The sequence below is a fragment of the Protopterus annectens genome, chromosome 4.part1 (genome assembly GCF_019279795.1).
Source record: "Protopterus annectens isolate FY-2018-M chromosome 4.part1, PAN1.0, whole genome shotgun sequence".
Taxonomy (NCBI): Eukaryota; Metazoa; Chordata; order Ceratodontiformes; family Protopteridae; genus Protopterus; species Protopterus annectens.
The window spans coordinates 743,852,832-743,879,946 of NC_056734.1; the positions used below are offsets into that span (position 1 = coordinate 743,852,832).

Sequence of the window (27,115 nt, forward strand, 5' to 3'; positions counted from 1 at the left end):
GTGTGTGTGTGTGTGCATGTGTGCATGTGTGTGATAGTGTAATATACAGAATCATGTCAAAACCTTTACAATAATTCCGCTGAACTCAAAGAAACCCAAAAATGTTTAGCTGAAGTCACTTTCTACAAATATAGGATCAAGCCTCCTTGCACCCCCCACAACTTCTAAATTTAAACTTACCGACTTTGAGGTCATATAACAGTGGAGAAAAATACATTCTCCACTATTGCTCAAGATTCTTTTGATGAAGCATTTTTACTCAAATGGCATTTAAAGAAACTGACAAGGACAAACAGAGAAGCTCCCTAAAATATCTATGTTTGTATGCAAGGGTATCTCAAGAGTTTCTTGTTTTGAGTTATATTTGGACTGATTATCATAATATGCTTTTTTTCCTAGTCACTAAATAATGATAGACATTTGGGGTTCAGACTTAATAGCATCCAGGAAAAAAAAACTTTTACTAATAAGGGCAACATGTATCCCTGCTTTTGATCCTTTGTCCATTGTTTTTTTTTTTACTTTTTACTTGATTCTTAAGCTAAGAGGTTTGTGTCAGAGGTGTTGCAGTGTATTCTCACAGCTGTGTTCTGCAAAATTATATTCCTGTTTGTTAGATATTTATGTATTTGTTTCTTTCATTTGATTGTAGTCTAACTTCTGAGGTTTTTAGCTATAGTCATGCAATTGACTGCAATTGAATGTTTTGTGTGTGTGTGTGTGTGTGTGTGTGTGTGTGTGTGTGTGTGTGTGTGTGTGTGTGTGTGTGTCTGAGTATGCAGGTACAATGAGTTTGGAGCAGGTATTATTTTAAATTTTATAATAGTTGAGTTATTCATTCATGTGGTCCTACTCAAACATGAAGTGTACACAGTCAAAATAATTGGCTGTAATTTGTGGGGAAAAAATTCATGATTTCAAAAATACTTGTCAGTTAAAAAGAGCAGTAGGTGGTGGTCTGATCTATCTGAGCTATAAAGCACAGAAAGTTAAGCTATAAAAGTAACACTGGGATTGTAACCTGCAGTTTAGGAATGTATTACATAAAGTCAAGCTCAAAGTAGCTAGCCTGTGGGTCAGTACTAATACCATACCCTAGCACTATCTAACACCATACACTAGTACTATTCAGCTCTAGTCCTTAACCCTAGAGACCACTCTAGAATACCTCTGTAAAATCCAGTCCTCAAACTGTAATAGTCCACCCTCATAAAGTCATGGAGACTACTGAAATGCAATTTCCAAATGTCCAGGTAGCTAGCTTGGTAGATATGGGCATCCTGAGACAATGTAGCAATTGTTTCATGTTCACTGACAACCTTTTATCCCTTAAAGGAGCCATCACAGTATGCAAGAAATGTACATACACAATTTCTTTGTAGACAAAAACCTTGCATACAAAGTTGTCGAAAACACACACACTACATCTGCCATGCATCGTGTCCACATGCATAGACCAGCTTATGCGGAGGCACTAAAAAGCAATTTCCCAAAACCTGAAAGACCTGCCAAGCCTATAATCAACAATGCCTATACTCAACAATCTTTAAAGCATACACCAAAAACAGCACCAAACCCTGCACATATGCCTACAACCAATGGACCACCAAAAACAAAGCCCATAAGGCAAGCAAACATTTACCCAGGACTGTTGGCATAGGGGACTCCATTGTACGACACACAGATACTCCACTTACCAACTTGAACAAGGAGAAGATTATGGTCAATTGCATATCTAGAGCTAGGATCTGGCAAGTTACATATGCGCTCAAGTCATTGCACCACAAGTGCCATTATGATTCTGTCATACTCCATGTGGGTATAAATGACCTGAGACATACCTCTCTGGATTATATGAAGAGAGACATTATGGAGGTCTCTGAATATGTATCTCAGACCAGTATGTGCCTTGCATTGAGCAGCATTGTACCTTTACCAAGAGTGATGCTACAGTATGATCAAAAATGATTGACTTCAACTGTTGGTTTTGTTTCTATCGTCAGTCAAGAGAGATTCAATATCTGTCAGCATGGAAGCACATAGTCAAGAGACCACATTGCTTTGCCAAAAATGTCCTGCAACTGTCCCCCTGGGCTTCTAGAAATTGGCTAAATGCCAAAGTGATAAACCTACCAACATAGGAAAGAAGTCCCAAATGATCCAATGGTATTATTGTTCAATTCTAGGAGCCTTAACAAGAAACTTCACACTCTACAAGTTGTCCTCATATGTAGACTTATGTGCCATTATGGAAACATGGTTTACAGCTGCAGAAAGTACTCCAGCAGTGCAAGACTACAGTATCTTCCACACATTTAGAAGAACATCAGCCACAAAGAGAGGGAATAAAGTTGTAGGGATCTCAATCTACATTAGCAACACGTATGCCTCAAGATTGGTTAAACAGGATGATACCCCAGAGTTCATCAACATAAAAACATCACCTTGGATAAAGTCACTTACCCTGTCTGAGCAAGCTGTGGGTCACCATCTACATTTCAAGAATTCTACAACTCTTATCAAGACCTAATGGAGGCACTCTATATCCAAACAAACACTACATTCATGGGAGACTTTAGCTATCGCTCTATAAACTGGGAAACATACATGCCACCAACTTGTAGGCACAATGTTTCCTGGACTTTATTAACACAAATGCCCTTGATCAGTTACTGATCTGATCTGATCAAGGGCATTTGTGTTAATAAAGTCCACACCATAAAACTCCACTGCCAATCATGAGCGGACAGGTGATCCACTGTGGCGACCACTTACTGGGAAAAGCTGAAAGAAGAAGAAGCCCTTGATCGGTTACTGCACACTTTAACCAGATGTTCAAACATACTGGACCTTGTTCTCACCAGAATGGGAGAGAGTTGCAACCCCACATCCCTACTCTGTGTCACGTCCTCACTAGTGAGATCGGATCATGATGCTGTCTCATTTGAAATAAAAATCAACTTGGAAATCCCAGCAATATCTGTTGCAGTTAGAAAGTATTCTAAAGCAAGCTATATCCTATTAAGCAGCAGTTTGTCAAAATTTAGTGCCCAGCACAACCCAGAGTTCACAACAGTCTATGCAGGATTATTCACAGAAGGACTGTAAAAACATGTAAATGGCTGTTGTACCTACCAGAAGTAAGCTCAAAACAAGCATCAAAAACAAACCACATTGATGGAATCCTAATCTTAACAGGATGTATAACAAAAGGAAAAAAGTCACTGCCAAAGTAATGAAAAGTATTTCTCATAATGACAAAAGGTAACTAGGAAATTAGTAGGACTAATTAAATCCGGAAAGGTCAATTACAAGGTCATGATATCTTCTCAGGATAAAGACAACCACAGGGCCTTCTGCAGCTACGTCTGAAACCTCAAACGTAACACTGTGCTGAACTGGTAGTAAGTGTTACCACCTTCACTGAGGAGGGCGACATAGTGAATCTGATGGTTTACAAATTCAGATCAAACTTTACCCCTCATTCCTCCTGCAGTCCCTTGTGAAATACCTACCAGCATAACCACCCCCAACTATCAGCTGGGAGCAGACCATAGCAGTGCTCACTAAGGCTAAAAACTCAGCCTCAATGGAGCCTGACAGTATCCTAGGATGCCTCCTAAGCCTGAAACATGATGTATCAGAACCACTTCAGTTACTTTTCCCTACTTCCTCTAAACAGGCTATGTACCAAGCAGATGGAAGATGGCAATTCTTATCTCCCTTCACAAGAGAAGACCATCAACTGATCCCAGAAACTACAGACCCATTAGTCTGATTAGTCTAATATGCAAAACCATGGAATGAATTATCATGGAAATGATCAAAAGACATTGATAACATACAGACATTGAACTCATCCCAATCCAGTTTTAGCAAAGGAATCTCATGTCTACTTAACCTGAAAGACTTCTTTGAGACTGTAACCAATGCAATGGATGAAGGAAAAATGGTGCATACTGCCTGCACAAACCTAGCTAAGGCATGTGACACAATACTTTGCTCAAGCATTGTGGACAAACTCACTGTACTAGACAAAAGTCCTTACACAACTCATTGTATCACCAGCTGGCTCATAGATAGGACCCAAGAAGTCAGGATTGGTGAGAACATCCCCACCAAGAGGTAGATCACCAGTTGGATACCACAGTGGTCCATGCTACACTGACTCCTGTTTGGCATCTACTTCTCAGAGATCAAGGATCATTTCAAGGGCCTTTGGCTCAACAAATTTTGCAGACAACTGACAAATTTGGAGCTCTCATAAATTTCCCCCATGACACTAACATCCTGCAAGAGAATCTAGCACAGATAAATGACTGGTGCCAAAGCCATGGATTAAAACTCAATACAAAGAAGTACATTATAGTGCCTTTTGATATACTCAGGCAAATTAATCCATTTGTAAGATATCCCTAAGAGATGACCCAATAGATAGAGATCTGCGAACATATGCAGAGAGTAATCTAGCCTTTGACCAATATGTAGCCAAGGTACCCAAAACAAAAAAATAATTCTATGTCACCGAACTTATAAGTAAGGATATGACATCCAGGTCCAAAGAAGTTACAGTACCACTCTACTCATCCCTTATCAGGCCCATCATTGAGTACAATGCCCCTTTCTGCATGAACCTGACTGAGCATACACAATACAACACATGGAACACCCACAGTGGTCCCTCATTAAGGGAATCCAAGGTGTTAACACAGTATCCCATAAAGATTGTCTTAGAGTCTTGTCCCTATACTAAGTCTCCTACAGGTTGTTGAGATGCAAACTGTGCTTGGCATATAAAGCATTCTCAGATCCAGCCCCAATAGAGCTTTTGCACATCTGCAAAATGAGCAGCACCAGAAACACTAGATTCAGGGATTTGAACTTTGCTTGGAACATAAATAGAACATGCTGGTGAGACAGATATGTGTCTCAGAGGATCCTCATGCTCTGGAACAGGCTCCCTATTCATGTGACTCAGAGTCTATCACTAACGCTATTCAAATATAACCTTGACCACTGAATGGGTAATTAAAAATGTATCTATGGGCTGGCCCCCATGTCTCTTATTGACTAAGGCCATCAGTATACATTGCCTAACAAACATACCCCCCACATAACTTTTTAGCAACCTACTAACTAGGGTTACATACCCCTCCTAACATAATCCTGCTAACAAACATGCCTCCCAATTAAGATACAAATGTTACCAGGAAATGCAATTGGGATGGATTGTGTGGCTAGGCTTATGAAGACCCTGGTTGTCATTAGCCAAGTATATCCATATGAACCTATGAAAGTGTTTTTAAGTAAAGTACTGACACAAGACACAGCACCCCTAAACTTTAAATTCCCCTGTATTGCATAAGAAAGCATTTTATTTTGCAGGGGCAATTCATCCCGATTAACTGTATGGATTATATAAGTAGTATTCTGTACTCTTCTTAGATTGCAAAGATTATTTCAATACAATAAACAATTCATCAACCTGTTATTGAAGCCTTTTGAGCAAATGTTATTTTGAGGCCTTAGCATTGCATTTAACCACCTATTCAGCAATCAGGAGTTCAAAATAATCACATGCTCCCTAGAGCACTCCATAAGAGCCTTAGCCTGACCTTAGCATATGTTTTATTTTCTTGTCCTCAGAGTCAACAGTGATATCATTTAGATTGATAGTATTAGTGACATTGTACCACAATCACTCAAAGGTCTTTAGTTTGTCTGTGGTAGAGCAAAAGAAATAATGTTACAGCAATTTAATCCAAACGGATACTTGTAGTACCAGTTAAAAGAGAAACTTGGGATGCATAGAATTCATAATTGTAGCCTGTATACTGATAGCAGAGGAGACAAAGCAAAATTTTAACAAAACCACATAAGCAGAAAATAATATGACACTCCTGTTTTATGCACTGCAACATGATTGCAATATGACCTTCATATTTTCTTAATAAATTAACATTTATGGAAATTATTCTAGCATTTAATATAAGTTATCATTTCATGCGAATTATAAGTGCATTTTGTCATCCAGACTAGTTTGTCCCTGAAGTCTTGCCAGTGGGAATGGTTGAATTGCTATTGATAATTTTAGGTCAACTGGGTGAAAATGAGCTTTGGGGGGACTGAGGATCTAAGAACTAGCAATGTAAGGATGGAGTGGATGTTACAGCTAGTAGGTAGAAAGTGAGGTAGAGAGCAAGAAAGGGGAGGGGTTCTAGGTATATATGGTTAGGGGCTAGGATTCTTCAGGCTCCTTAGCACCAGGGATAGGAGCTCTCATTTGCAACTACAGTATTCTTAGCACCCATTGCAACTAGGGCACAAGCTGTGTACCAGGTACCAGGCAGCAGGTCTGGTAATCATATGGTAATCATGGCTGTGCTCCTTAAAAAGGAGTTGATATAAAGTTTTCTTGTTACAGAAGCATATGAAGAATATATGTAATATAATGTGGTGCGATATCTCCCATGATGTGGAACGAATGAGCTAATGTGGAGCATGTAGTAACAACTCTGGTGGGTCTAGTAAGAACTTCAGTAGGTAGGTCACAGCACGTTAAATAGTACACCATAATACTCATACACGGTTCTTTTGCTTGGTTAATATAACTCACTATTATTTACAAATAACCATACCTCTCAACCTCTTAGAGCAAGAAATCTGGACAAAGCCATAAATAAAAGTAGGACAAAGGCCCAAAAATAGGGACAGATTTTAAATACTGATCTTACAAACTTATAAAGTTGATAGAATAACACATTTTACATTAGCATGAATTTTCTGGAGAGTATGAAATCTGAAACTCAAATGTATTTCATTATTTTCTAACTTCAGTATTTAATGATTTGCACTAATTTGCCCCAAAACTGTAATTTTATGAAAAATGGTCCAAAAATATGAGGAAAAAATCTGGACATTCTGCAAAAATCTGTACAGTTGAGAAGTATGCCAATAACCCATGACTGGGTGTTGGTATCACAGGATTTGCCCATGGCTGGCATAGTTTGATCGGGTCTATATCACATCATTGAACTCACTGTTCATCGAACACCTCTTTGTCGAACCTTATTAGTCGAATCTTCATCCGTCGAATGATCGTTTCAGTGAAACATTTTCCCACAGTAAATAACCAGTGGGCCAACCTACCAACCACAACAAAAATAGCATTTTTAAAACCCACATTTGTGGGAGGCTGCACCCCCAACATCCTACTAACTAATTATACCAACTCTAAGATCACACTACAGTGGGGAAATGGGCAAACTCACGATAATGGTTACTTACCATGGGAAAAGTTTGCTGAAATTATTGTGCGATGGATAAAGACTTTGACAAATAGGGTTCAACAAAGAGACATTCAACAAATAGTAAGTTTGACGATGTGAAGTAGACCCGATTTGATCATGAGTGATTAAACAAAGCCAACCATGAGTAAATCATATAATACCCACATCTAGGAGTGGGTGATTACTATTTTACAATGACATTATTTAAAATAGAATTTGCTTACATTTCTTAAATTATATAATTGTTTATATGACTTTAATGCTCTTCCACCAGCATCTAGTGGTTTGGAGCATTGAAAGTATGTACTGCATATGTTCTGTGCCTGCACAGTGTATTGCTGTCTGACATTTGTTTTTCTTTATTTTTTCTTTAGAGTCAATATGTTTTATTAACTCTTTATAGCAGGTACAGATATTTGCTTAATATTTATGATCTATTTTTATTATGGACCCTGTCTTTTTGTGGGAAATGTGTGAAGAATAATGTCAGGAAATGATATCTCCATTTTGGCAGGTAGAATTTGAGTTGTATGCCATGTCGCTGTTTGTAGGATGCTCCTGGAATAGAAATTTGTGACTTTTTATTCTAGGCATTGAACTGTTCTGCTGCATGGAGCAGTTTATTGGCAATATTTTTTTTATTATTTTTTTAAACCTCCCTTTAACCATATGGAGAACTTGAAGTGATGGATATTTTTCCTTTGGGGTATGGTAGATTTACAATGAGCACACTAACTGGTTTGTCCAACCATGTGCACATTTTCAAATATAAAATTACTTTCATAGTCTAACTTAATATAGATATCAGTTAAATAAAACAAAAAAATCCATAGTAATGAATGAGGGACAGTCCCTTTTACTGAGGAACAGTGGGGAGTAGGGAATTTGTGAGACTTAAGATGAATAACAGTCTTCATAATGAAGGAGAGTTAAGAGGCATGTTAACAGTCATATATGTTTCATACTTCATGCCCTTTTTAGTGCATACTGGTGCAAAGACAGTTATTCTTACTACAATCATTTGGGTTCTGTTCAGAGCTCTTGATTTAAGAGTTTGCATGCTTTGGTTATGGGGGCACAGGGGGATGGCTGGCACAATAAAAAATTACAATTATGCAAAATAAGTAAAGAAATCTCTCTCTCTCTCTCTCTCTCTATATATATATATATATATATATATATATATATATATATATATATATGTATAGGTTTACTATCAATAAGTCAAAAGATAAAATAAAATGTGTGCGTATTAGCGAAGTGTTTCGCCGAACATACACATTTCCGTATGTCCCTAATGTCGAAAACTGCTGTTAATTGTCGAAAATGTTGCTCGCGATATTTTCAACAATCAACAGCACTCCCATCCTTCCCTTAAATCCCTACCTAACTAGCCTAAACTCACATTTATGCAGGGGGGCAAGCCCCCCTGCACCCCCCTGTGGGGGGGCTGTGCCCCCCACACCCTCCCCAACTTAATATTCCAACTCTGAGATCACACTACAGTGAGGAAAGGGATGTATTTCCCTAACCACACTGTACCATGATCCCCTTACATGAGCAAACATTATAATTCCGAATGCACAGTCCATTCGCAAGAATAACGTTCGCTCACATAACCTGCCGAACTATGAAGTATTCGAACATATGTTGTTCGAATACTTCATAGCCCTGCAATTGCATGGCGGCATTTTGTTAGTAAACCATATATATCTATATATATATATATATATATATATATATATATATATATATATATATATATATATATATATATATATATATATATATGTGTGTGTGTGTGTGTGTGTGCGTGGGTGTGTGTATACATACACACAAAACAGCAAGACATTTTGATTACCAAATAAGCGGGTATCTCTCTGAGCTGTGTGGCATGGGCCCAGTTGGAGGAGGTGCTGCACTGATGGCAAATAGCTTCTTATTAGTGCATCAAAAGAAATGTGTAGTAGGTAGAATCAGTGAGTTGAAATAAGGTTAGGGATATATCCTCTACTGTCAGGTACTGGCAGATGGAGGAGCTTGGGCACAGCCACAGGTAGGTTCATGCAGGGGATCGAGTTGCTGGGGCTTATGTTACCAAGCAACGCATAAAGCAATGACCCTGGCAATATATAAAACAAAAATTGGAGGTGGTTAATGGGTGTGGCTGGGAGCACATCTCTCTCAGCCCTGTGCCCCCTATTAATGGGGGGGGGGCTAGAATAGGTTAAAAGGAGAAAGTGGTAACTTGCTTTGGTACTAAAGGTCTCTTTTGCTTCTTTTCTAAGATGTTAGATGTGGGGGAGTCAAAAATGGTGACAGCTGATTTTATCTCAAACAGAGGTGTTTTTCCAACTGACAGAAGGTTGGCCACTGCCTTCTGAGGTCATCCAGAAACTATCCTATGGGGAAGGCAGAACAGGAAGTGTGTGGAACATTACCCACCCACAGAGACCTTCAAGAAGAGAGGAAGGAGGAACATGAAGAACAAGAGCAAACACAGTATAATGACAGGTGTGGTACCTCAGCAGGTCACCGGTAATAATTTTATTGATGAATTAAGGGAGACAGAAGGTCAGCATCAAGTGCAAGATAATTTGTGGTCAATTTTTCTGCAGAAGATTATTGTACATGACAGGCGTTGGTTGCAAGACAAACTGCAAACTGAGTTGTGAATCCAGTTACCCCTTGAGGACAGTAGATGAGGGGCTAGAAATGATAGGTTAAACAAAAGGATTTGGGGAAATGAAAACTTCACCTCCGGCATGGTCTGCATCTTAGAACCTTAAGGTCCAAGGGAATCTGGTTTGGAAAAGCACATATCCCATTAGTGATGAAAGAAAATAATGTGTATGGGAAAATTTGTGGAAGTTTTTGATCTGAAAGATGCTGAAAGGGTTCAGAGGGTTGTGGAGGTGGAGGCACCAAGAGTCAAAGACCTGACAGCTACATTGACAGCACTGGGTAAAATGAGTGCAGTTATGATTAGGGTGAGGACCTTGGACAACTGGGTCTTGGGTTTCATGTACTTGATGGCAGTGATTCTGAAGAAGGAGCCATGCAACTGTTGGCCAGGTATTTGATGTACAGTTGTTGTATGGATGAGGCAATGAGACACATTATGGTACATTTGTCAGCTTTAAGTGCAGCATCTGAATGGTCAGGTGTGAGATATTTCATCAAACATTGATATATTCTATGGATGTTGAAAGGATGGGAGAAGGCTTGAGGCCTGTCAGTGGATGCTATGTTATTTTGTGTAAATATTTGTTGAGTTCTTTGTTGAAGGAAATGTATGTTTTGGTGAACAAGTGCTATAATTATGCGTTATGGTCCTAATTTTCGGTGTTTATCTATGTTCAGGCTTTTCACTGAGTGAATTTCAGGTTAATTTTAGATGGAGGAATGTTTGTATCACCTGAGGTAAAAGTATTGATATGGATAAGTAGATCTATGATGGACCAAGTGAATAGAGTCAGCAAGTAGTTTTGTATCAAGATGTGGCCACACTGCTGTGTCTGGGAACATTGGAGGTAACATGGAAAAAAGCTTGTGTCAGGTAATTCAGTGCATTTGATGTTTCAACAACAGGATGATAGGTCGGTGTCAGCAGGGCAATCATATCTCTCAACTTTATAGCACAACAAATCTGAACAAAGTCAAACATAATGTGGTGGGGCTCAAAAATGAGGACCATATTTTAAATATTGATCTTATAAACTTAGACAATTACTAGAATTACAGGTGTTGCATTAGCATGCATTTTCTGAAGGATAAGCTTAAAACCCAGATCCATCCATCCATCCATCTATCCATAACTGCTTTTTTCTGATTGTCTACATGAGGTCATTGTGTCACTTCAACATAGTGCCAAGGTTTACACCACCGGGTGGCTATTTGTTGACTTCCATTCTCAATCATTTGTCATAAAACCACAGATTTTATGAAGAATAGTCCACAAATATGAGGCAAAAATCTGGGAATTTTGAGAAATTCTGGAGAGCTGCGAGGTATGGGTTCAGTTTGTTTATATGATTAGGCTATCCTTGAGGAGTTAGGGCATTAATGGATAGATATAGTCTACTCATTCTTTTAGGATAGGTAGGGCTTGTTATTTAGCTGCAGAAGTGATGTCAACTTAGGTTATGAAGTGGGTAGAGAGATAAGTGTCTAATGTCTTTCTGTCTTATATTAGATGAGAAATTTTGGAAGGAGGAGTTGCTGCATGCTTATTTTATTTTATTTGCTATTGTTTTTCTTTTACAGGTCAGAATAAGGTTGTTATGTAGTACCATTCCATTTCTTTTATGTTAAGTGTAGCACCAGTGAGATCTTGGTGTTGCTCTCTGGTCCAAGTTTCACTGATCTGGGTGGTCTGTTGGCATGACTGCAGAGGTCTACGTTGGACTAATTTGGTGGGTACATTTGATGAGATACAGACAACACAAGTCTTCCTCAGTTTTTGTCAATTCATTTATGGGTAATGGACTTAAATAGAGTACGTAAGTGTAGGCAGCTATCAGGGACCTGTTGCTAATTAAGCAGAAGTTTTCAGGTTTATTATTGATTTGGTTTGCTATTATTCTGAAATTATTATGGGGTCTAAGGTATGTCTTAAGACAATTGAGATAGTATGGGGGTTAATTATCCATAGGGAAGACAGTGTATATTCTGTATTAGGATTTTTGTTGCTTGAGGATTGTGATTTTGCAAATCAGGGCCCTGTTTGGTTTAGAAGTGATGGCATATAACTAAGTGATATTGAGCTGGACTTGTTTATCATCCATCTGTCCTTGGTCTTGAAGAATGTGGTAGTTAAAGACCCTAACATTTTATGTTTTGTGGTGATTTTCTGGGCTAGAAAAAAAGGGGGCACCTTTGCCAGCTTAGTGGGTGGAAGAAGGAATCTTCCCTTCTAAAGAAGAAGATAAGTCATTCTTGTCCCTGCCTTCTTTATAGCTGGCTTGTTTTAAGTGAGAATGGTTATACTGCTTTTAAAGGGAGGTCTGTAGTTTGGCTAGTGAGTGGTGTTGTAACACTGCTAGTAGGCTGTGGAACTGAGGTAATCATTCTGGCATGCTGCCTGTACTAATGATCCTAAATGGTACAAATACCTGGAATTTGCTTCTCTACTAGTATGTTAAGGTAGGACTTCTGCCCGTACTTGGTTTGGATATATGCTTATTATTAGTTTCCATATTGATTTAAGTGAAGATCATTGTTATAGTTGGTTGCAATACAATTCTGACTGCATTGTCAATACTTTTGCCTTCATTTTTTTTCTTCATAGAGTTTGGGGACAAATGTGGGTTGCCTTACAGACTAGTTTACTCATGAACTCCTGCCAGGGGGAGGGCTGAGCTGGCAGCCATGTTTTTGTTGATTTCAGGTCAACTGGGTGAAAAGAGGGGGAGGGGTAAAGTGAGGAATTAAGCACTAGGGATGATGTGATGGAATGGGATGATAGGTCAGTAAGCAGGAAGTGAGGCAGAGAGTGAAAGCTGGAGAGTGAGCTAAGTATCTATGGTTGTGGATAAGGGGAATATCACGCTACTGAAGGTAGTCCGCACAATAAAACTCAGAGAAAAACTAGTGGACGTACCACCATGGACTCAAATAAAAACATGGAGGTATCTTTGAGCCTTACCATTGGCTCTAGGTTTTGCAAGGGAATTATGTTTCCTGAATGAATGTGATTGGCTTTTGATGGGCTTTTGATCATTTTAAAAGACTGACTATTGGTTGCTATGATAGGCTCTGAAGAAGGCTAAGTCTGAAAGTGCTTATCCATTCATCCATCTGTTTGTTTAGAAGGATACCTATTCATCTGTGTTTCTATCATTTGGAAGGATTTTAACATTGTTTTATTAAAGGTTGGTTTTTATTTGAGTCCATGGTGGTACGTCCACTCCTTTTTCTCTAAGTATCCATGGTTAGGGCTAGGTTTCTCTAGCCTCTTTGTCACTGTGGCTAGGAGGTCTTCATTCCTCCTGCCCTTGTCATCTTGTGGGTGGGTGGGCAAAAGGCTCTTCCCTTCTGAAGAATAAGGGAAGACATTCAATTCCCTCCCTTTCTTCCTGTTGGCTTGTTTTGAGTAGGCAGTGGTTACACTGCTCTTGGAGAGGGTTTTGTCGCTCATTTCATGGGCTGTGTTGTAACGCAGATGGTTAGCTATGGAACTGAGATGAACATTCACCCACAATGCCTATACTTGGTGATCTTAAACAGTACAAATATTAACAGTTTGCTTCTGTATGCTAGAATGTTGAGATGAGTGTTGGGCCATGTTGCTTGTGCTTGTTTTGGATGTATGGTTTTTACTTGTTTCCATACTGATTTAAGAAAAGTTCATTGTTGTCTTTGGCTGGAGTAAAATTCTAGTCAAACTGTCAATATTGTTGCCTTTACTTCTGTTTGGTATGGGGATCAGGGACAAAGAATAACTCTACATGAGTTAAAGATCTACACAATCTGTGCCATTAATGATGTTTTTATAAAGGTAGTGCAGTGTGTTGATTTATTATCTTGGCTTGACTTGCCTGATTACTTGATACACATGTTTCCTTATAGGAATACTATACAGGATGTAATCATATTTTCCCTATAGGAATGCAATCTTCATAACTATATTAATTTAAATAATCAGCTCTGAGATAACTCAGGATCCCTGAGAAAATAAATAATAACCCTTACTCATTGTGACTGCAAAACTAGATAGAATGTTTTCAAGAAAACTACCATAGGAGGAAGATTTTACCCATAAAACCTGGTTATTCAGGATCCAATGGCCTATGAACATGGTGCCTACAGTAGGGTAACTTACTGTACCAGTATGCAACTTCAGAGTAATAAAGTCAGACACACATGAAAAGATGGACTGTTATCACTTGTCATGAGTATTCCTGACATGTTCTGCAAGGACTACCCATTACTCAACTATCATGCATTAATAAAACATAAAATGCCTATAGATGTAAGACAGTAGCAGGACTTGCTGAGATTTATTATGATATTCAACTAAGTTTTTAACCCTGTTATAACTTTCTTTCATGTTGAATAACATTCCTATTGGACAAATGAGATAATATAAAAGCAAGACTCAGAACTCAGTTAAGTATTGGAGTAACAACATTAGCAGTAGTGGTAGTTTTATTAATTTTACAAGCCAAATCAGGTTAAAATTTTGACTGTTTTGTTTTGATAAATAAAAATAAATCTTACACAATAGCTTAATTTGTTTTGAAATAGATGTTTCTAATCCATATCATCTTCTGCTTATTAATAGATTCCAGTGTTTGCATGAAGTGCCCAGAAGATCAGTGGTCTAACAGCGTCCACAACAAATGTGTACCTCGAATTATTGAATTTCTCTCCTACAGTGACCCGTTGGGAATAGCTATTACTGTTGTATCTATTTTCTGCTCTTCAGTTACTGTTTCAATACTTTATTTATTCATTAAATACAGGGAGACTCCAATAGTCAGGGCTAACAACCGGGCACTCAGCTACTTCCTGCTATTTTCCATAATGTTGTGCTTCCTATGTGCTTTAATATTCATTGGCAGCCCAGTGACAGCAACCTGCATGCTTCGACAAGTTATCTTCAGCATTGTTTTCTCTTTCTGCATTGCTTGTGTTTTTGCAAAGACCATTACTGTTGTGATTGCCTTCAGTGCTACTAAACCAAACAGTAAGCTAAAAATCTGGTTTGGGCCACGAACACCCATTTGCCTCGTGGTTTTCAGTTCATTAATTCAAATTCTGATAGGTATAGCATGGCTAAGTACATCACCACCATTTGTAGAGCATAACACGAAGTCTAGAAAAGATAAGATAATAATTGAATGCAATGAGGGCTCTATAATTATGTTTTATTTAATGCTGGGATATTTAGGCATTTTGGCAAGTATTAGCTTCATTGTAGCATTTCTGGCAAGAAAACTACCCGATAGTTTCAATGAAGCAAAATATATCACATTTAGCATGCTGGCTTTTACTTGTGTTTGGATATCATTTGTACCAGCATACCTCAGTGCAATGGGAACTTACTTGGTTGCTGTAGAGATATTTGCCATTTTGTCTTCCAGTGCAGGGCTGCTAGGCTGTATATTTGCTCCAAAGTGTTATATCATTATGTTGAGACCTGAGATGAATACCAGGGAATACTTAAAGGGGAAGTTATAATTAATCATTAAAATAGAATGTAATATCACTAACCACTCGTCTCAGTTTCAGTAAATACTCAAATGCACAATGACAGTTTCTTCAAAATTTTGTCACTGCATAGAAATTTATATATCTACTGTTAAAGTGCTACAAGTAAATCCTAATGAATTGCTCAAGTAACTAAAAATATGTCATATTATACATATGACAATGCATGTGAATTCACAGATTTGGAAGCAAACTTTGACATCAGTTGTGTCTGAAAGTCTGTTATAATGCATGCCTGAGAATGAAAATACAGTACTTGTCAGTTGTTGCCTTGTGGTTTTCAGTCTTGGTTCTGTTTACAAAATGCATCAAAATTAATAATGACAAGGGATTAAAGTATTAAATCATTGTGGTAATGCAGAAATTGTATCTTACAAATATAATAAACAAATTAGATGAAATTAATTCTCCATTACCATCAACTGCCAGACAAACATGCAAATACCTTAAAACTGGCAATATAAAATCCATATATAAAGAGATAAATAGATATTCATACATAGGCATCCCTCATGCATGTAAACACACACACACAGACACACAGACACACACACACACACACACACACACACACACACACACACACACACACACACACACACACACATTCAATGACTGATTCTCTTTCTGTCACTGCAAAACTCTGTATGTAGTGTAAGAATGCCAGTTTCATGGTATGTAGCAAGCAAAATAAACAGCTGTAACAGGGTTTAAAATAACATGCTATACCAACAAAAATTCTGATAAAAAATGTTAATTTCTTAGTATTTGGGAAGCCATCCTTATCTACTTCCAAGCACAATCGAACACTCTGGTGCATATCTTAAGGAAGTGTACACTGATATCATATACAGTCTGCCATTTAACAAGACAGGTTAGTAGCTTCCAGAGCTGTGTAATAAGATATAGGAGTTGACATGTTGTCTAATGAGAAAGGAATGATGTAAAATGGCAGTCTATTTAATTTATTTCCCAATGCATCATGCACATTCAATAGTCTACCATGCAGACTTTGTAGCAGCATTACAGCATACAGTCTTCAAAATATTCAGATGGTGGATGTATTAATCACATAAGTTTGCAATATTAATGTAGTTTACTTTCTAATCCATTCTGTGACCAAGTGCATTACTGTTTGTTTATACAATTTGAATTCTACTTTTATAGACAAAAAGAGCACCGATGTACGATGTGTCTGTGCCATAATGAAAATGTCAATAAAACAATATAGCACCTTGAGTCCTCAATGTGTATGTGCAAATGTTTTTTGTTAGAATGAAACCAATATATAAAGTTGTTAAGCTAATGTTTCTGTTAACTGCAAAATACTGCCATATATCTTAATTTTAAACCAATGATTTTTGTGTTGTATCAGAATCAGTTCCTCTAGCGATTTTGCCTATAATTAATGAGTCGGATCGCAATTGTTTTTACTTCATGCTATAACCTTTGCACATTTCCTCAACTTGCTATATTACGTGCCACTTTTGAGCTGTACATCTAATAAAATGAGTCTAATTATTTACTTCTTCATTGCTCCTAGCAAGAAATAAATATACAAATGAATCTATAGTTACTGCACCAAACTGGTTGGATGAATGAGTGAATGAATGCATGAGTGAATTCATTAAATAACATATTTTTCACTGACATCTCATTTTAATTGAACTGTATCAGATTAGAAAGGATTGTAAAGTTGATAACATTAATAGGCAGACCATAGGAAAGTACATACTAATTGAGTGCAATGTCCCATTTATGTACCTAACCAGGCATATCCAACAAATGGAACATCTACAGAGGTCACACACTGAAAGAATACAAGGTGTAAGTAATATGTTCTATGCAGACCACTGCAAGGCACTATCCCTATATTCTGTTTCCTACAGCAGGTTGAGGGGAGATCTATGCCTGGCATACAGGGCATTGTCAGACCCCACTCTGATGGACCTCCTGCATATCAGTAAAACAAACAGCACCAGAATTACTAATTCTAAAGACCTAAACCTTGCCTGTGATATAAATAGGACCTCAAATCCAACCACGGAATACTGGAGCAGCCCAAACACTGGAACTCACACAATTCATCAAAATCACTTACACGTTTTTTATACTTAGACAAGTTAACCTAGGTTTCGTCCTACATTCATGGACTTCATCAGAACAATGCATTCAAACCCAAACTCCCTTTAAATATACCTCTAAATTAAACAATTTTCCATACTAAAACTAAGGTTATTGAATAAAATTCATATACATACATATTGCCACATTAAGTTTAGCTGCAGATTTGGTTCTTTGGGATATAGGGTAGTAATTTAGAATAATTTGAAACTTTGCAAAGTTTTTATTATCTATTTTTTATTTTTATAATAAAACAATTATTTTAAATGTTATTTAATGTATTTTGAATGCATTGGTGAAGTCTTTTTCTGCTAATTAATTTTATTACAATTGTATTACAGTTTGTAAAAGGCTTTACAGAATGTTGTTTTTAAGGAAATGTAATTGAAATGTGGCAATATGTATGTATATGAATTTTATTCAATAACCTTAGTTTTAGTAGTAAGAAACACTTGAGGGTATGTTCCTTTAACATTGTTATGGATATTAAATAGGTGTAATTGGAAAATTGTTTAATTTAGAGGTATATTTAAAGGGAGTGTGGGTTTGAATACATTGTTCTGATGAAGTCCATGATTAACTTGTCTAAGTATAATAAACGTGTAAGTGATTTTGGTGAATTGTGTGAGTTCCAGTGTTTGGGCTGCTGCAGTATTCTGTGGTTGGATTTGTGGTTGCCAAGTTTGTTTGGAGTTGACTTTGTGGTGTTTTCTCATATAAATAGGACCTGCTGAAGAGAACAGGTATGTATCCCAGAGACCACCCCTGTCTGGAACAGGCTCCATACCCATAAGATGTAGAGCTCCTCCCTAAACAAATTGAAGTGTAACTTGGATAATTGCATGGGGAACGGGAAATTCATCCCTGGCTTGGTACCTGTGTCTCTAACCTGTAAAGGGTTCATCTCCTAGGCCCCTGCTTGTAAATATTTCATCTCTCAAGGCCCTCCTTGCACTTATCAAGGGTACTAGATCTTGAAAGAGATTTGGGATACATGGCTAGGCTTAAAAAGGCCCCTGTGGTCATTAGCCTAATAAACATTTATGAGCCTATGAACATATATTGTAGCTTAAGAAATAATTCCATGTTTATACTAGTATCAGGGTCTGAAACATATAAGAAATGTAGGTTAATGGTTGCCTATTAAATATATTACTATTTATTAGTATTTATTTTTGTATTTATTTATTTTACTATTATTATTATTATTTATTAATGAATTTATATTATATTTATATTATAATTTTATTATTATTTATTTATTTATTTTTATTTACATATTTATTGTATTATGATTGACTCTTTTTAATATTTAATATTTATAGATTTGTTACCTGTTAATAGACTTATGTCATGTAATTACTTGTTAGTAGACTTATGTTATCTGTTTATAGCTTTGTAACTTCAGTAATAATTGTTAATTTTCTGGAGATGTTCTCCTTGGGTCTCCACAGAAATGGACCCCTGACTCAGCTGGACTTACCCGGCTAACAAATGTCAATACATAAGTAAATAAATATTCATTATGGTTTCTTTACTTCTCTGTCCTCATGCAGAAATTTACCACACTGCATTAAGAACAGGTTTTTACTTACTTCACCACTCATGTCATAGCTTATCCATCTGCCCTATACTATATGAGAGCCACAGACTTTTACATACTTTTCATATGTTTGAATGATCTAGTAATCTCTATATGCAGATTTTAGGAGATTCTCTGTACTTGGACACTGGAGATCTAGATCCCAGGGATAAATTGATAATACAAGTAAGGGATTTTGTAATTGTTATTTTTACTAATTCAAATGTATTATGCAGGAGGTTTGTAGTGGAAAAGGCTCATTTCTAATAGTATCCTGGAGAATAAACTCCATGTTTATGTAACAGTTGTCAACAGAGTAAATAATGCAGTCCAGATGCAAATTGTTAAACAATGGGCAAACTGTACATCAATACCTTGATTGGAGAACAAGCGTTCTCCAGCAGGGTATTAAGGTACAAGTAATACCTGGTGAAAAATGAGTCTGCCGCTTCACGGAAGCATATCAAGCCACAGTGGAGCTTGGACTGAGGAAACGGAACAACCACCATTATTTTGCACTCACTAAGCAGCGTTTTTGCTGTTTAGCTAGTATAAAATATTAAAAAGAATAAACCAACAAAATAAGGTACATGTGTGCCTGTGTATGTGTGTGTGTGTGTGTGTGTTTGTGTGTGTTTATATCTGTGTGTGAGTGTATGTGTGTATTACAGTGAAAGTGAGAGTGAGCAAGCCATTATTTTACACTCACTAAGCTGTTTGGCGAGTGTAAAATAAAAAAAGAAAAAAAGAAAATAAAATGCAGCATGTGTGTGAGAGTGTATGTGTGAGAGAGAGAGAGCTGGAGAGAGGGAGAGAGAAAGCGAGAGTGATGTGTGTGTGAATGCATGTATGTAAGCAGAGGAGACTGCCTGTGAGAGAGAAGGAGAGAGAGTGAGACTGAATGTGTGTATGAAAGCAGCTGGAGACTGTGACAGATTGAGAAAGATGGTGAGACAGATCTTGTGTGAATATGTGTATGAAAACAGAGGAGACTGTGTGTATATATGTATGCTTGTGAAAGCAGAAGAGACTGTGTATGTGCGTATGGTGATGGGAGAGAGAATGGGCTGTATATAAAATTGTTGTTTCACTTGCTTATTTTTTTTTAAACACTATATTATTTTTATATAGATCTGATGTAAAATGCTTCCTCCAACACCATAAACATATTCTACAGCAAGTTTGAAACAGTAGGCGGAGGAACTATTTTGCATTAAAAATATATAAAAAAAATATTGTATTTAAAAAAATAAATAAGCAAATAAAACAACAATTTTACAACAATCCCATTGTCTAAGTGCAATAATGCCCTCCAGGGTATGTGTTAATGTGTAATTAATGCCCTTCCAGGGGTGCAGAGGCACTCCGCTTGCAGTGTCGGGCCTCATAACACCCCTGGGCAGCCGTTTATTACACATTAACATACAACCTGTCAGGCATTATTGCTTGTGTAAATACTAGTTATACAGTTGCAGTGAAATTTAGAGATTATGCAGACATAAGAAACAACAGCAATAGATAAAAGAACTGTTTGAATAGATCAAAAATTGATTAGATATATAGCATCACATATACATTTTGAGCAGAAAATATATCAGGTAATAAGAAAAAAATAATATTCAGTAACAGAAAATGTCCTGCAATAAGGACTGGGTTAAATAAAGAATAATGGAACTCGATGGAACACATTGAAGCATACAAGGCTATCTATACAAGAGCACAATGGTCCTAGAGGAACATATGAGGCAGACTGCATACATGAGAATATGATGGCAAAAAGGAGTATATTGCTGCACAAAGAAAGACATGGAGACACTCATGCTGTGGGATTCATGGTCTGCTAAAAAAGAGATGATATTTAAGCAGATATATACGGTTAAATGGATGAAATGAGAAAGGTAGGATACTCCACAGCTCAGACACCTTTACTAGTAATTTAAGTTCTCTGATGTACAAAGCAGATCTTTCAAGAAACAAGCCAGCTGAATCAGAGATCTGCTGTGAGCTACAACAGAATGGCATTAACTATACTGATCCCAAGGATATTGCCAATATCCTGGCAGATCAATTCAGTGTCAACTTCAGCCTCCTCTCACCCCGTAAAGGGCCCATCTCAATACCAAAAGATTGCCAAATTTCAGTAATCACGGCCACACAGGTAGAAACTGCACTCTCCAAAGCTAAGAATACAGCATCCATTGGACCAGACGACTTCCCAGGCTGTGTATTACATGAACTACAGAATGAACTGGCACCTCACCTAAGTGTCATGTTTAATCATAGCCTCAAATCAGGCTTTGTGCCCACTGAGTGGTGCACAGCTACAGTTATCCCACTCTATGAGGGGGGATCCACCTTGGATCCCGGGAACTACCGTCCAATCAGTCTGATGAGCCTGATCTGCAAGGGCATAAAATGCATTATCACGGAAGTTATAAACAAAGACATTGGCAACCTTCAAACACAGGACCCCACCCAGTTTGGGTTTGTGAAGGCTAATCTTGTCTCCTGAACCTGACTGACTTCTTTGAATCAGTCTCCAGAGCTGTGGACTAGGGTATGGCGGTCCACACAGCATATCTGGACCTCGCCAAGGCCTTTGACACCATTCCCCACTCTGGAATCATGGATAAACTTACTAAGCTGGGCATAAATCCCTACGTCACTCGATGGGTTGCCTACTGGCTTACTGACAGAACCCAGACTGCAAAAGTAGCTGACTCCAAATCCAGCTCCAGACAAGGGACAAGTGAAGTACGTCAGGGTTCAATCCTGGGACCGCTCTTATTTGGCATCTACTTCTCTGAAATACAGGCCAACACTAAGGGACTCTGGCTAACAAAGTTCACAGATGACTGCAAATTGAGAGCCATTATTGAATTCCTAAAATATGCAGATATTCTACAAAAGGGACTTACAGAAACAGATCCTGGGTGCCAAAGCCATGGGCTCAAACTTAATGCCAAGAAAAGTATAATTATCCCCTTTGAGAAAAAACATGTACCCATGGATTACCACATAGGTGGCAGTACACTAAACACTGAAAGTGTGATGAGAGACTTAGGGACACAGGTGGACAGTGGTCCCATCTTCAATAACCACATCGCCACAACAGTCAGGAAATCCTTCTATGTGGCACACCTCATCACTAAGGGCTTTTCATCGAGAAAAAGGAGGTCATTGTCTCACTGTACTCATCCCTCATTAGACCCATTATAAAGTACAATGCCCCATTTGGTATGTACCTCACAAGACATCTGCAACAGCTGGAAAGGTTGCAGAAATAGTTCACTAAAAGAATCACAGGCCTAAAGCAGATGTCCTATGCTGACCATCTAGAAAAACTCCAGCTATACTCTGTGGCATATCGTCTACTCAGAGACGATCTCTGCTTAACATACAAGGCCATGTCAAACCCTGAGCTGTTGGACATGCTCCACTTAAAGAAATCCCCATCCCTCAGAGCCACACGCTCCAGGGATCTAAACCTTGTCATCACAATAAACAAAACATGCTGGAGGGATAGGTTCCTGACACAGAGACTCCCCATACTCTGGATTAGACTACCCATACATGTCAAGCAGAAAGCCTCCTTGGCCCTCTTCAAAAGGAACCTTGACGATTGGATGGGAGATAGCAAATTCACCTCAGGGATCACGTCAGTTACCCTGCTAGACAGGGGTCCAGGGAAATAAATACTGTGGGAAGAAATATCCAGGGAATTGTTATGGCTAGGCTTGCATAGGCCCTAGGGCCGATAGTCTAGTACCAACCTATGAACCTATGAACCTATGGCAGTTGAAGAAATAAGTAAGTCATTCAATTGAAGCCTTAATCACTGGATACTTAATTGTGAAGAATAGGAAACAGTGAACAGATATGTACTGATTAAGTTCCAGGTAGTATACAACTTTTAATGAGAGGCAGCAATGATATGCTCTCAACAAACTTAGTGATCCAGTTGTAGTATTGCTTATGGAGAGAAAATAAAGAAGATTGGAAATTTGTGAGAATACATGAGGTACATAAATTTCTGAAAAGTAGAGAATTTCTTGCTACCGGAATCTAATATGGCCTGCCATTAAATATGTAAGTGTATAAGATAAACTCAAGATTCTGGTTGGCTCTAAGAGTGATTAGTTGAATATACAGGTCCAGAGTAATTTCCCGGAAATGTTACAGAAGTGACCACTTCAAATAACTTCACACAAGAAGCACTGATGATTGGAAAACTAAATTAAACAAGCTCAAAATTTGCACCAGTGCTGAAGGAATGAATGCAGTGAACCACTGGAGCACACAGGTAAAAAATCCTTTATTGAATACTACAAACTTTTTTATTTCTTTGTGTTAAAGCAGAAAAGCTTTTCATCCCTCCTGAATACACCAAGAGGACTTCATCAGAATAACAAAAGGAAGTCCTACCCACATCTAAAGGTTTATATAATTACAATTAATCACATCGTCAATAATTAATTAAATTGAAAACCAGTTGCAACCTAAACAATATTTAAAGGTATAACACTTGGAAAAGTCTGAGAAAAAAAAACATTGACAACTCATATAAAATATTAAAAACATTGTAAACGTTATGTAACATCTAAACAAGTAAATAAACTTGATAAACTAATAAATAATATTTTCTAGTAAAACTCATAATAAATTGAAAAAAATAAATGTGACAAACTCATCCATCATCTGGTTGTCACATTCCACAAAATGAAAATATTGTCCATCATTTTACATTGGTAAAACAGAGCATGCAGTTATAATCACATTTATGAACTTAATTCTGACATATCCAAGGATAATATTGACAATGTCCTCTTTAGACGTTCATTAAACTGTGTTTCCTTTAATCAATTTGTGTTTATTATTTTAGTATCCCCTGACCCTGCAGGAAGTGCATGGGAGGAGAAAATAGGATTTAGGGAGTTAAGCTGACAGTTCAAACTGGATGCCATATATTTTTCTGGTTTAAATGACAATATTTCCCTTATCCCATTATTGAAGCAAAGGGCTGCAAGAGTATAATTGTTTCCACTTTATTTATTACAGGTTTTAGTAGAAAATATTACCAGTTTATCAAGCTTATTTACTTGTTTAGATGTCAAAGTTTCCAATGTTTTTAATGTTCTTTTATGAATTGTCAGTGTTTTTAACTCAGTCCTTTTTAAGTGTTACGCTTTTAAATAACGCTTAGGTTGCAACAAGTCTTCAATTTAATTATTGGTCGTGTGATTAATTGTAACTATATAAACCTGTAGATGTGGGTAGGATGTCATTTTGTTGTTCTGTTGAAGTTCCATTGTTGTATTCAGGAGGGTTGAAAAGCTTTTCAGCTTAAACACGAAGAAATAAGGTCTGTGTACTAGTCAATAAAGGTTTTTTTTTATTAGTGTGCTCTAGTGGTTCACTGCATTCATTCATTCCTTCAGCATTGGTGCAGTTTTTGAGTTTGTTGGACCACTTCAAGTTAGTTTTCCTTTGTTAGTAACTTGGTTTAGAGAACCTTTGGACTCACTAAATTTTCATACTAGAGAAGACTTGGCTTAAGTTCTTACTGTATTTACCATGGAGCATGACTTATTTAGCCATGGTTTGGAACTGATTAAAGCTCATTTGAAGATTTGCAGCCACTTCAGATACACATGGGCACATTAGAATATTGTTGTGCATATTGAATGATATTGTCAAGACTACAGTGCAACTGCTTTTTATTAACAAAATGTGTAAAATGCAAGGGCAAAATTGATAACCTTGCGGGCACCCCACAGGAACTGTGAGAGGTTATGAGGTAGAATTTAACCATCTTCCTATCTGAATCTTGTCTTACAGATAGGTAGCAACCAACTTACATTTTCCTTAGTTAACTGGTAACAGTGAATGTCATGAAAATTAAAAAAAAAAAATCAAGCACCAGCTAAATAAACTTGACTTGGGTTTTCTTGTATTGAATGCATAAAGACCAGAAGAGCTGCCTCTGTGCCATGTCCAGGGAACTTCTGATGATTAGATTTGGAAAAGCTTAAATATTCAAACAGAAAACAAACAGCTAAGCATTGTGAGCACTTTCTGAGACCACAAATGGATGGGATACAATTGTTTTTGGACAGAAAGTACTGCACTATTGGGAAAGACTTCCTTTGTGTAGCAGAGAAAATGGCTATTTTGCCAAGGGCAGAGAATAAGCTTTCTCTGTAGAATGGTTATTAAGCATGGACACCAGGAGCACTACTACATCTGCAGACATACAGGTGGAAGCATGCCAACAGAAAGGAACAAAGCCTTTACTTTTTTCTGACATGTTTTAGTCAAGCTAGATTGAACTGTTGTGCTGCATGTGTACTACACTGAGAGGGAAGTACTACACTGAGAGGGAAGATCATGCTGATGGCAAGGAGATGATGAGGATGAATTAGTAACAAAGAAATGACAGACCCAGTCAGCCACCTCTAGCGGGATGATTATGAGAATGGGATGGGTAGTCTTGTTTTACCAAGACTGAGTAATTTGAAGACAGTGCACTAACAAATTGCTTTGGATTGTTCTGATGAATGATGTATTTTGTGTGACAATAAAATGCCTTGCTCTTGTTTAAAAAATCTTAACCTTCTTACACTGGCTTTGAACATTAAAATAATTTTTAGGATTTATAACAAAAAAGCAAGCAGGCTGTAAGTACTCTAAACCACACTATTTATTATGAGCACTTTCGTCAGAGACAATGCTCCAACTTCATCAGACAAAAGAAAAGACAACAATGAACCACGTTATATACTTACAAGTGGATGCAATTAAACCAGTCACAAATTAACCATCAGTAAATTACATTCACTAATTCATGTGGGGTTATAAAAACATCTAACTCCATTGTGGCAACAGTAAACAATTCAACTAATACAACATATCTTCTCCATTTACAATATGCATACTTAAAACCATATACAAAACATATCAGAAACCTATACATAAATGCATGCATATAATAAAAATATATACGTTAAAGATTAAAAATTAACAAGGTGTAATACCCTTTCAGCTAAAATACTAGGGGAGCTAAACACATAGTTGATACAAGTGTGGGTAATTATAAAGTAAAAATTAAAACTTGAATGATTTTTACTTAATTATTCCTACATTTAAAAATGCAACTTATGTATATGAATATATATATATATATATATATATATATATATATATATATATATATATGTGTGTGTATGTGTGTGTGTGTGTGTGTTTGTGTGTGTGAATAAAAAAACAAAAACATGGTCCAGTAGACAAGTATATATAAGTGCAACCTTATGGTAAATATGACACTGACTATAGGTAGGCAAACAAAGGCCAGTGTGACACTTACTGTAGAAAGGCATACAAAATATACTTAAACACTTAGTTAGAAAAACTGAAGTGCTGGTGCACAAGCTATAGGCACTACCTAGCAAGTGCTTTAAGCTTTAAAAGGCATCTGATTGATACATATTTGTTAAGGCCAGGAGGTATGTGGGCCAATGTGCGAACTTGCCACATAAGTTCACATTCAAGTTTGAGTTCCCATGGACCTCCTCATATATTATGTTCTAACTGTTGTATTACTGCAAACACAAATCTGTGAGTGGGGTAATATAAAATGTCTTTTGCCATTGCTTTTGTAGTAATCTGTTTGTGTATGCTGTACGGGTGTTCGTATATCCTTTGTTTTATTTTCCTTTCGGTTTTGCCAATGTAGTACGATGTGCACCCCTTGCATAAGGCTACATAGACTACCATTTGGTGTCACAGTTAAATTTGCCCTCTATATTGTATGTTCTGCCCCTAATACAAAGTTTATTACCCGTCTTAATAAATTTACACTGAGGGCAACTACCACATTTTGCCATACCAAAACTACCCTTACATATTT

The 27,115-nt window shown here is 37.3% G+C and overlaps 1 protein-coding gene across 1 annotated transcript in view; it reads left to right on the forward strand.

The window, feature by feature from the left end:
• LOC122801283 (extracellular calcium-sensing receptor-like) overlaps positions 1 to 15,473 on the forward strand; it is a 263,393-nt gene extending 247,920 nt beyond the window's left edge. The window contains exon 5 of the mRNA XM_044070831.1: positions 14,575 to 15,473. Coding sequence (XP_043926766.1) covers positions 14,575 to 15,473 — 899 coding nt within the window. The remainder of the gene's footprint in view (positions 1 to 14,574) is intronic.
• The last annotated feature ends 11,642 nt before the right edge of the window (positions 15,474 to 27,115 follow it).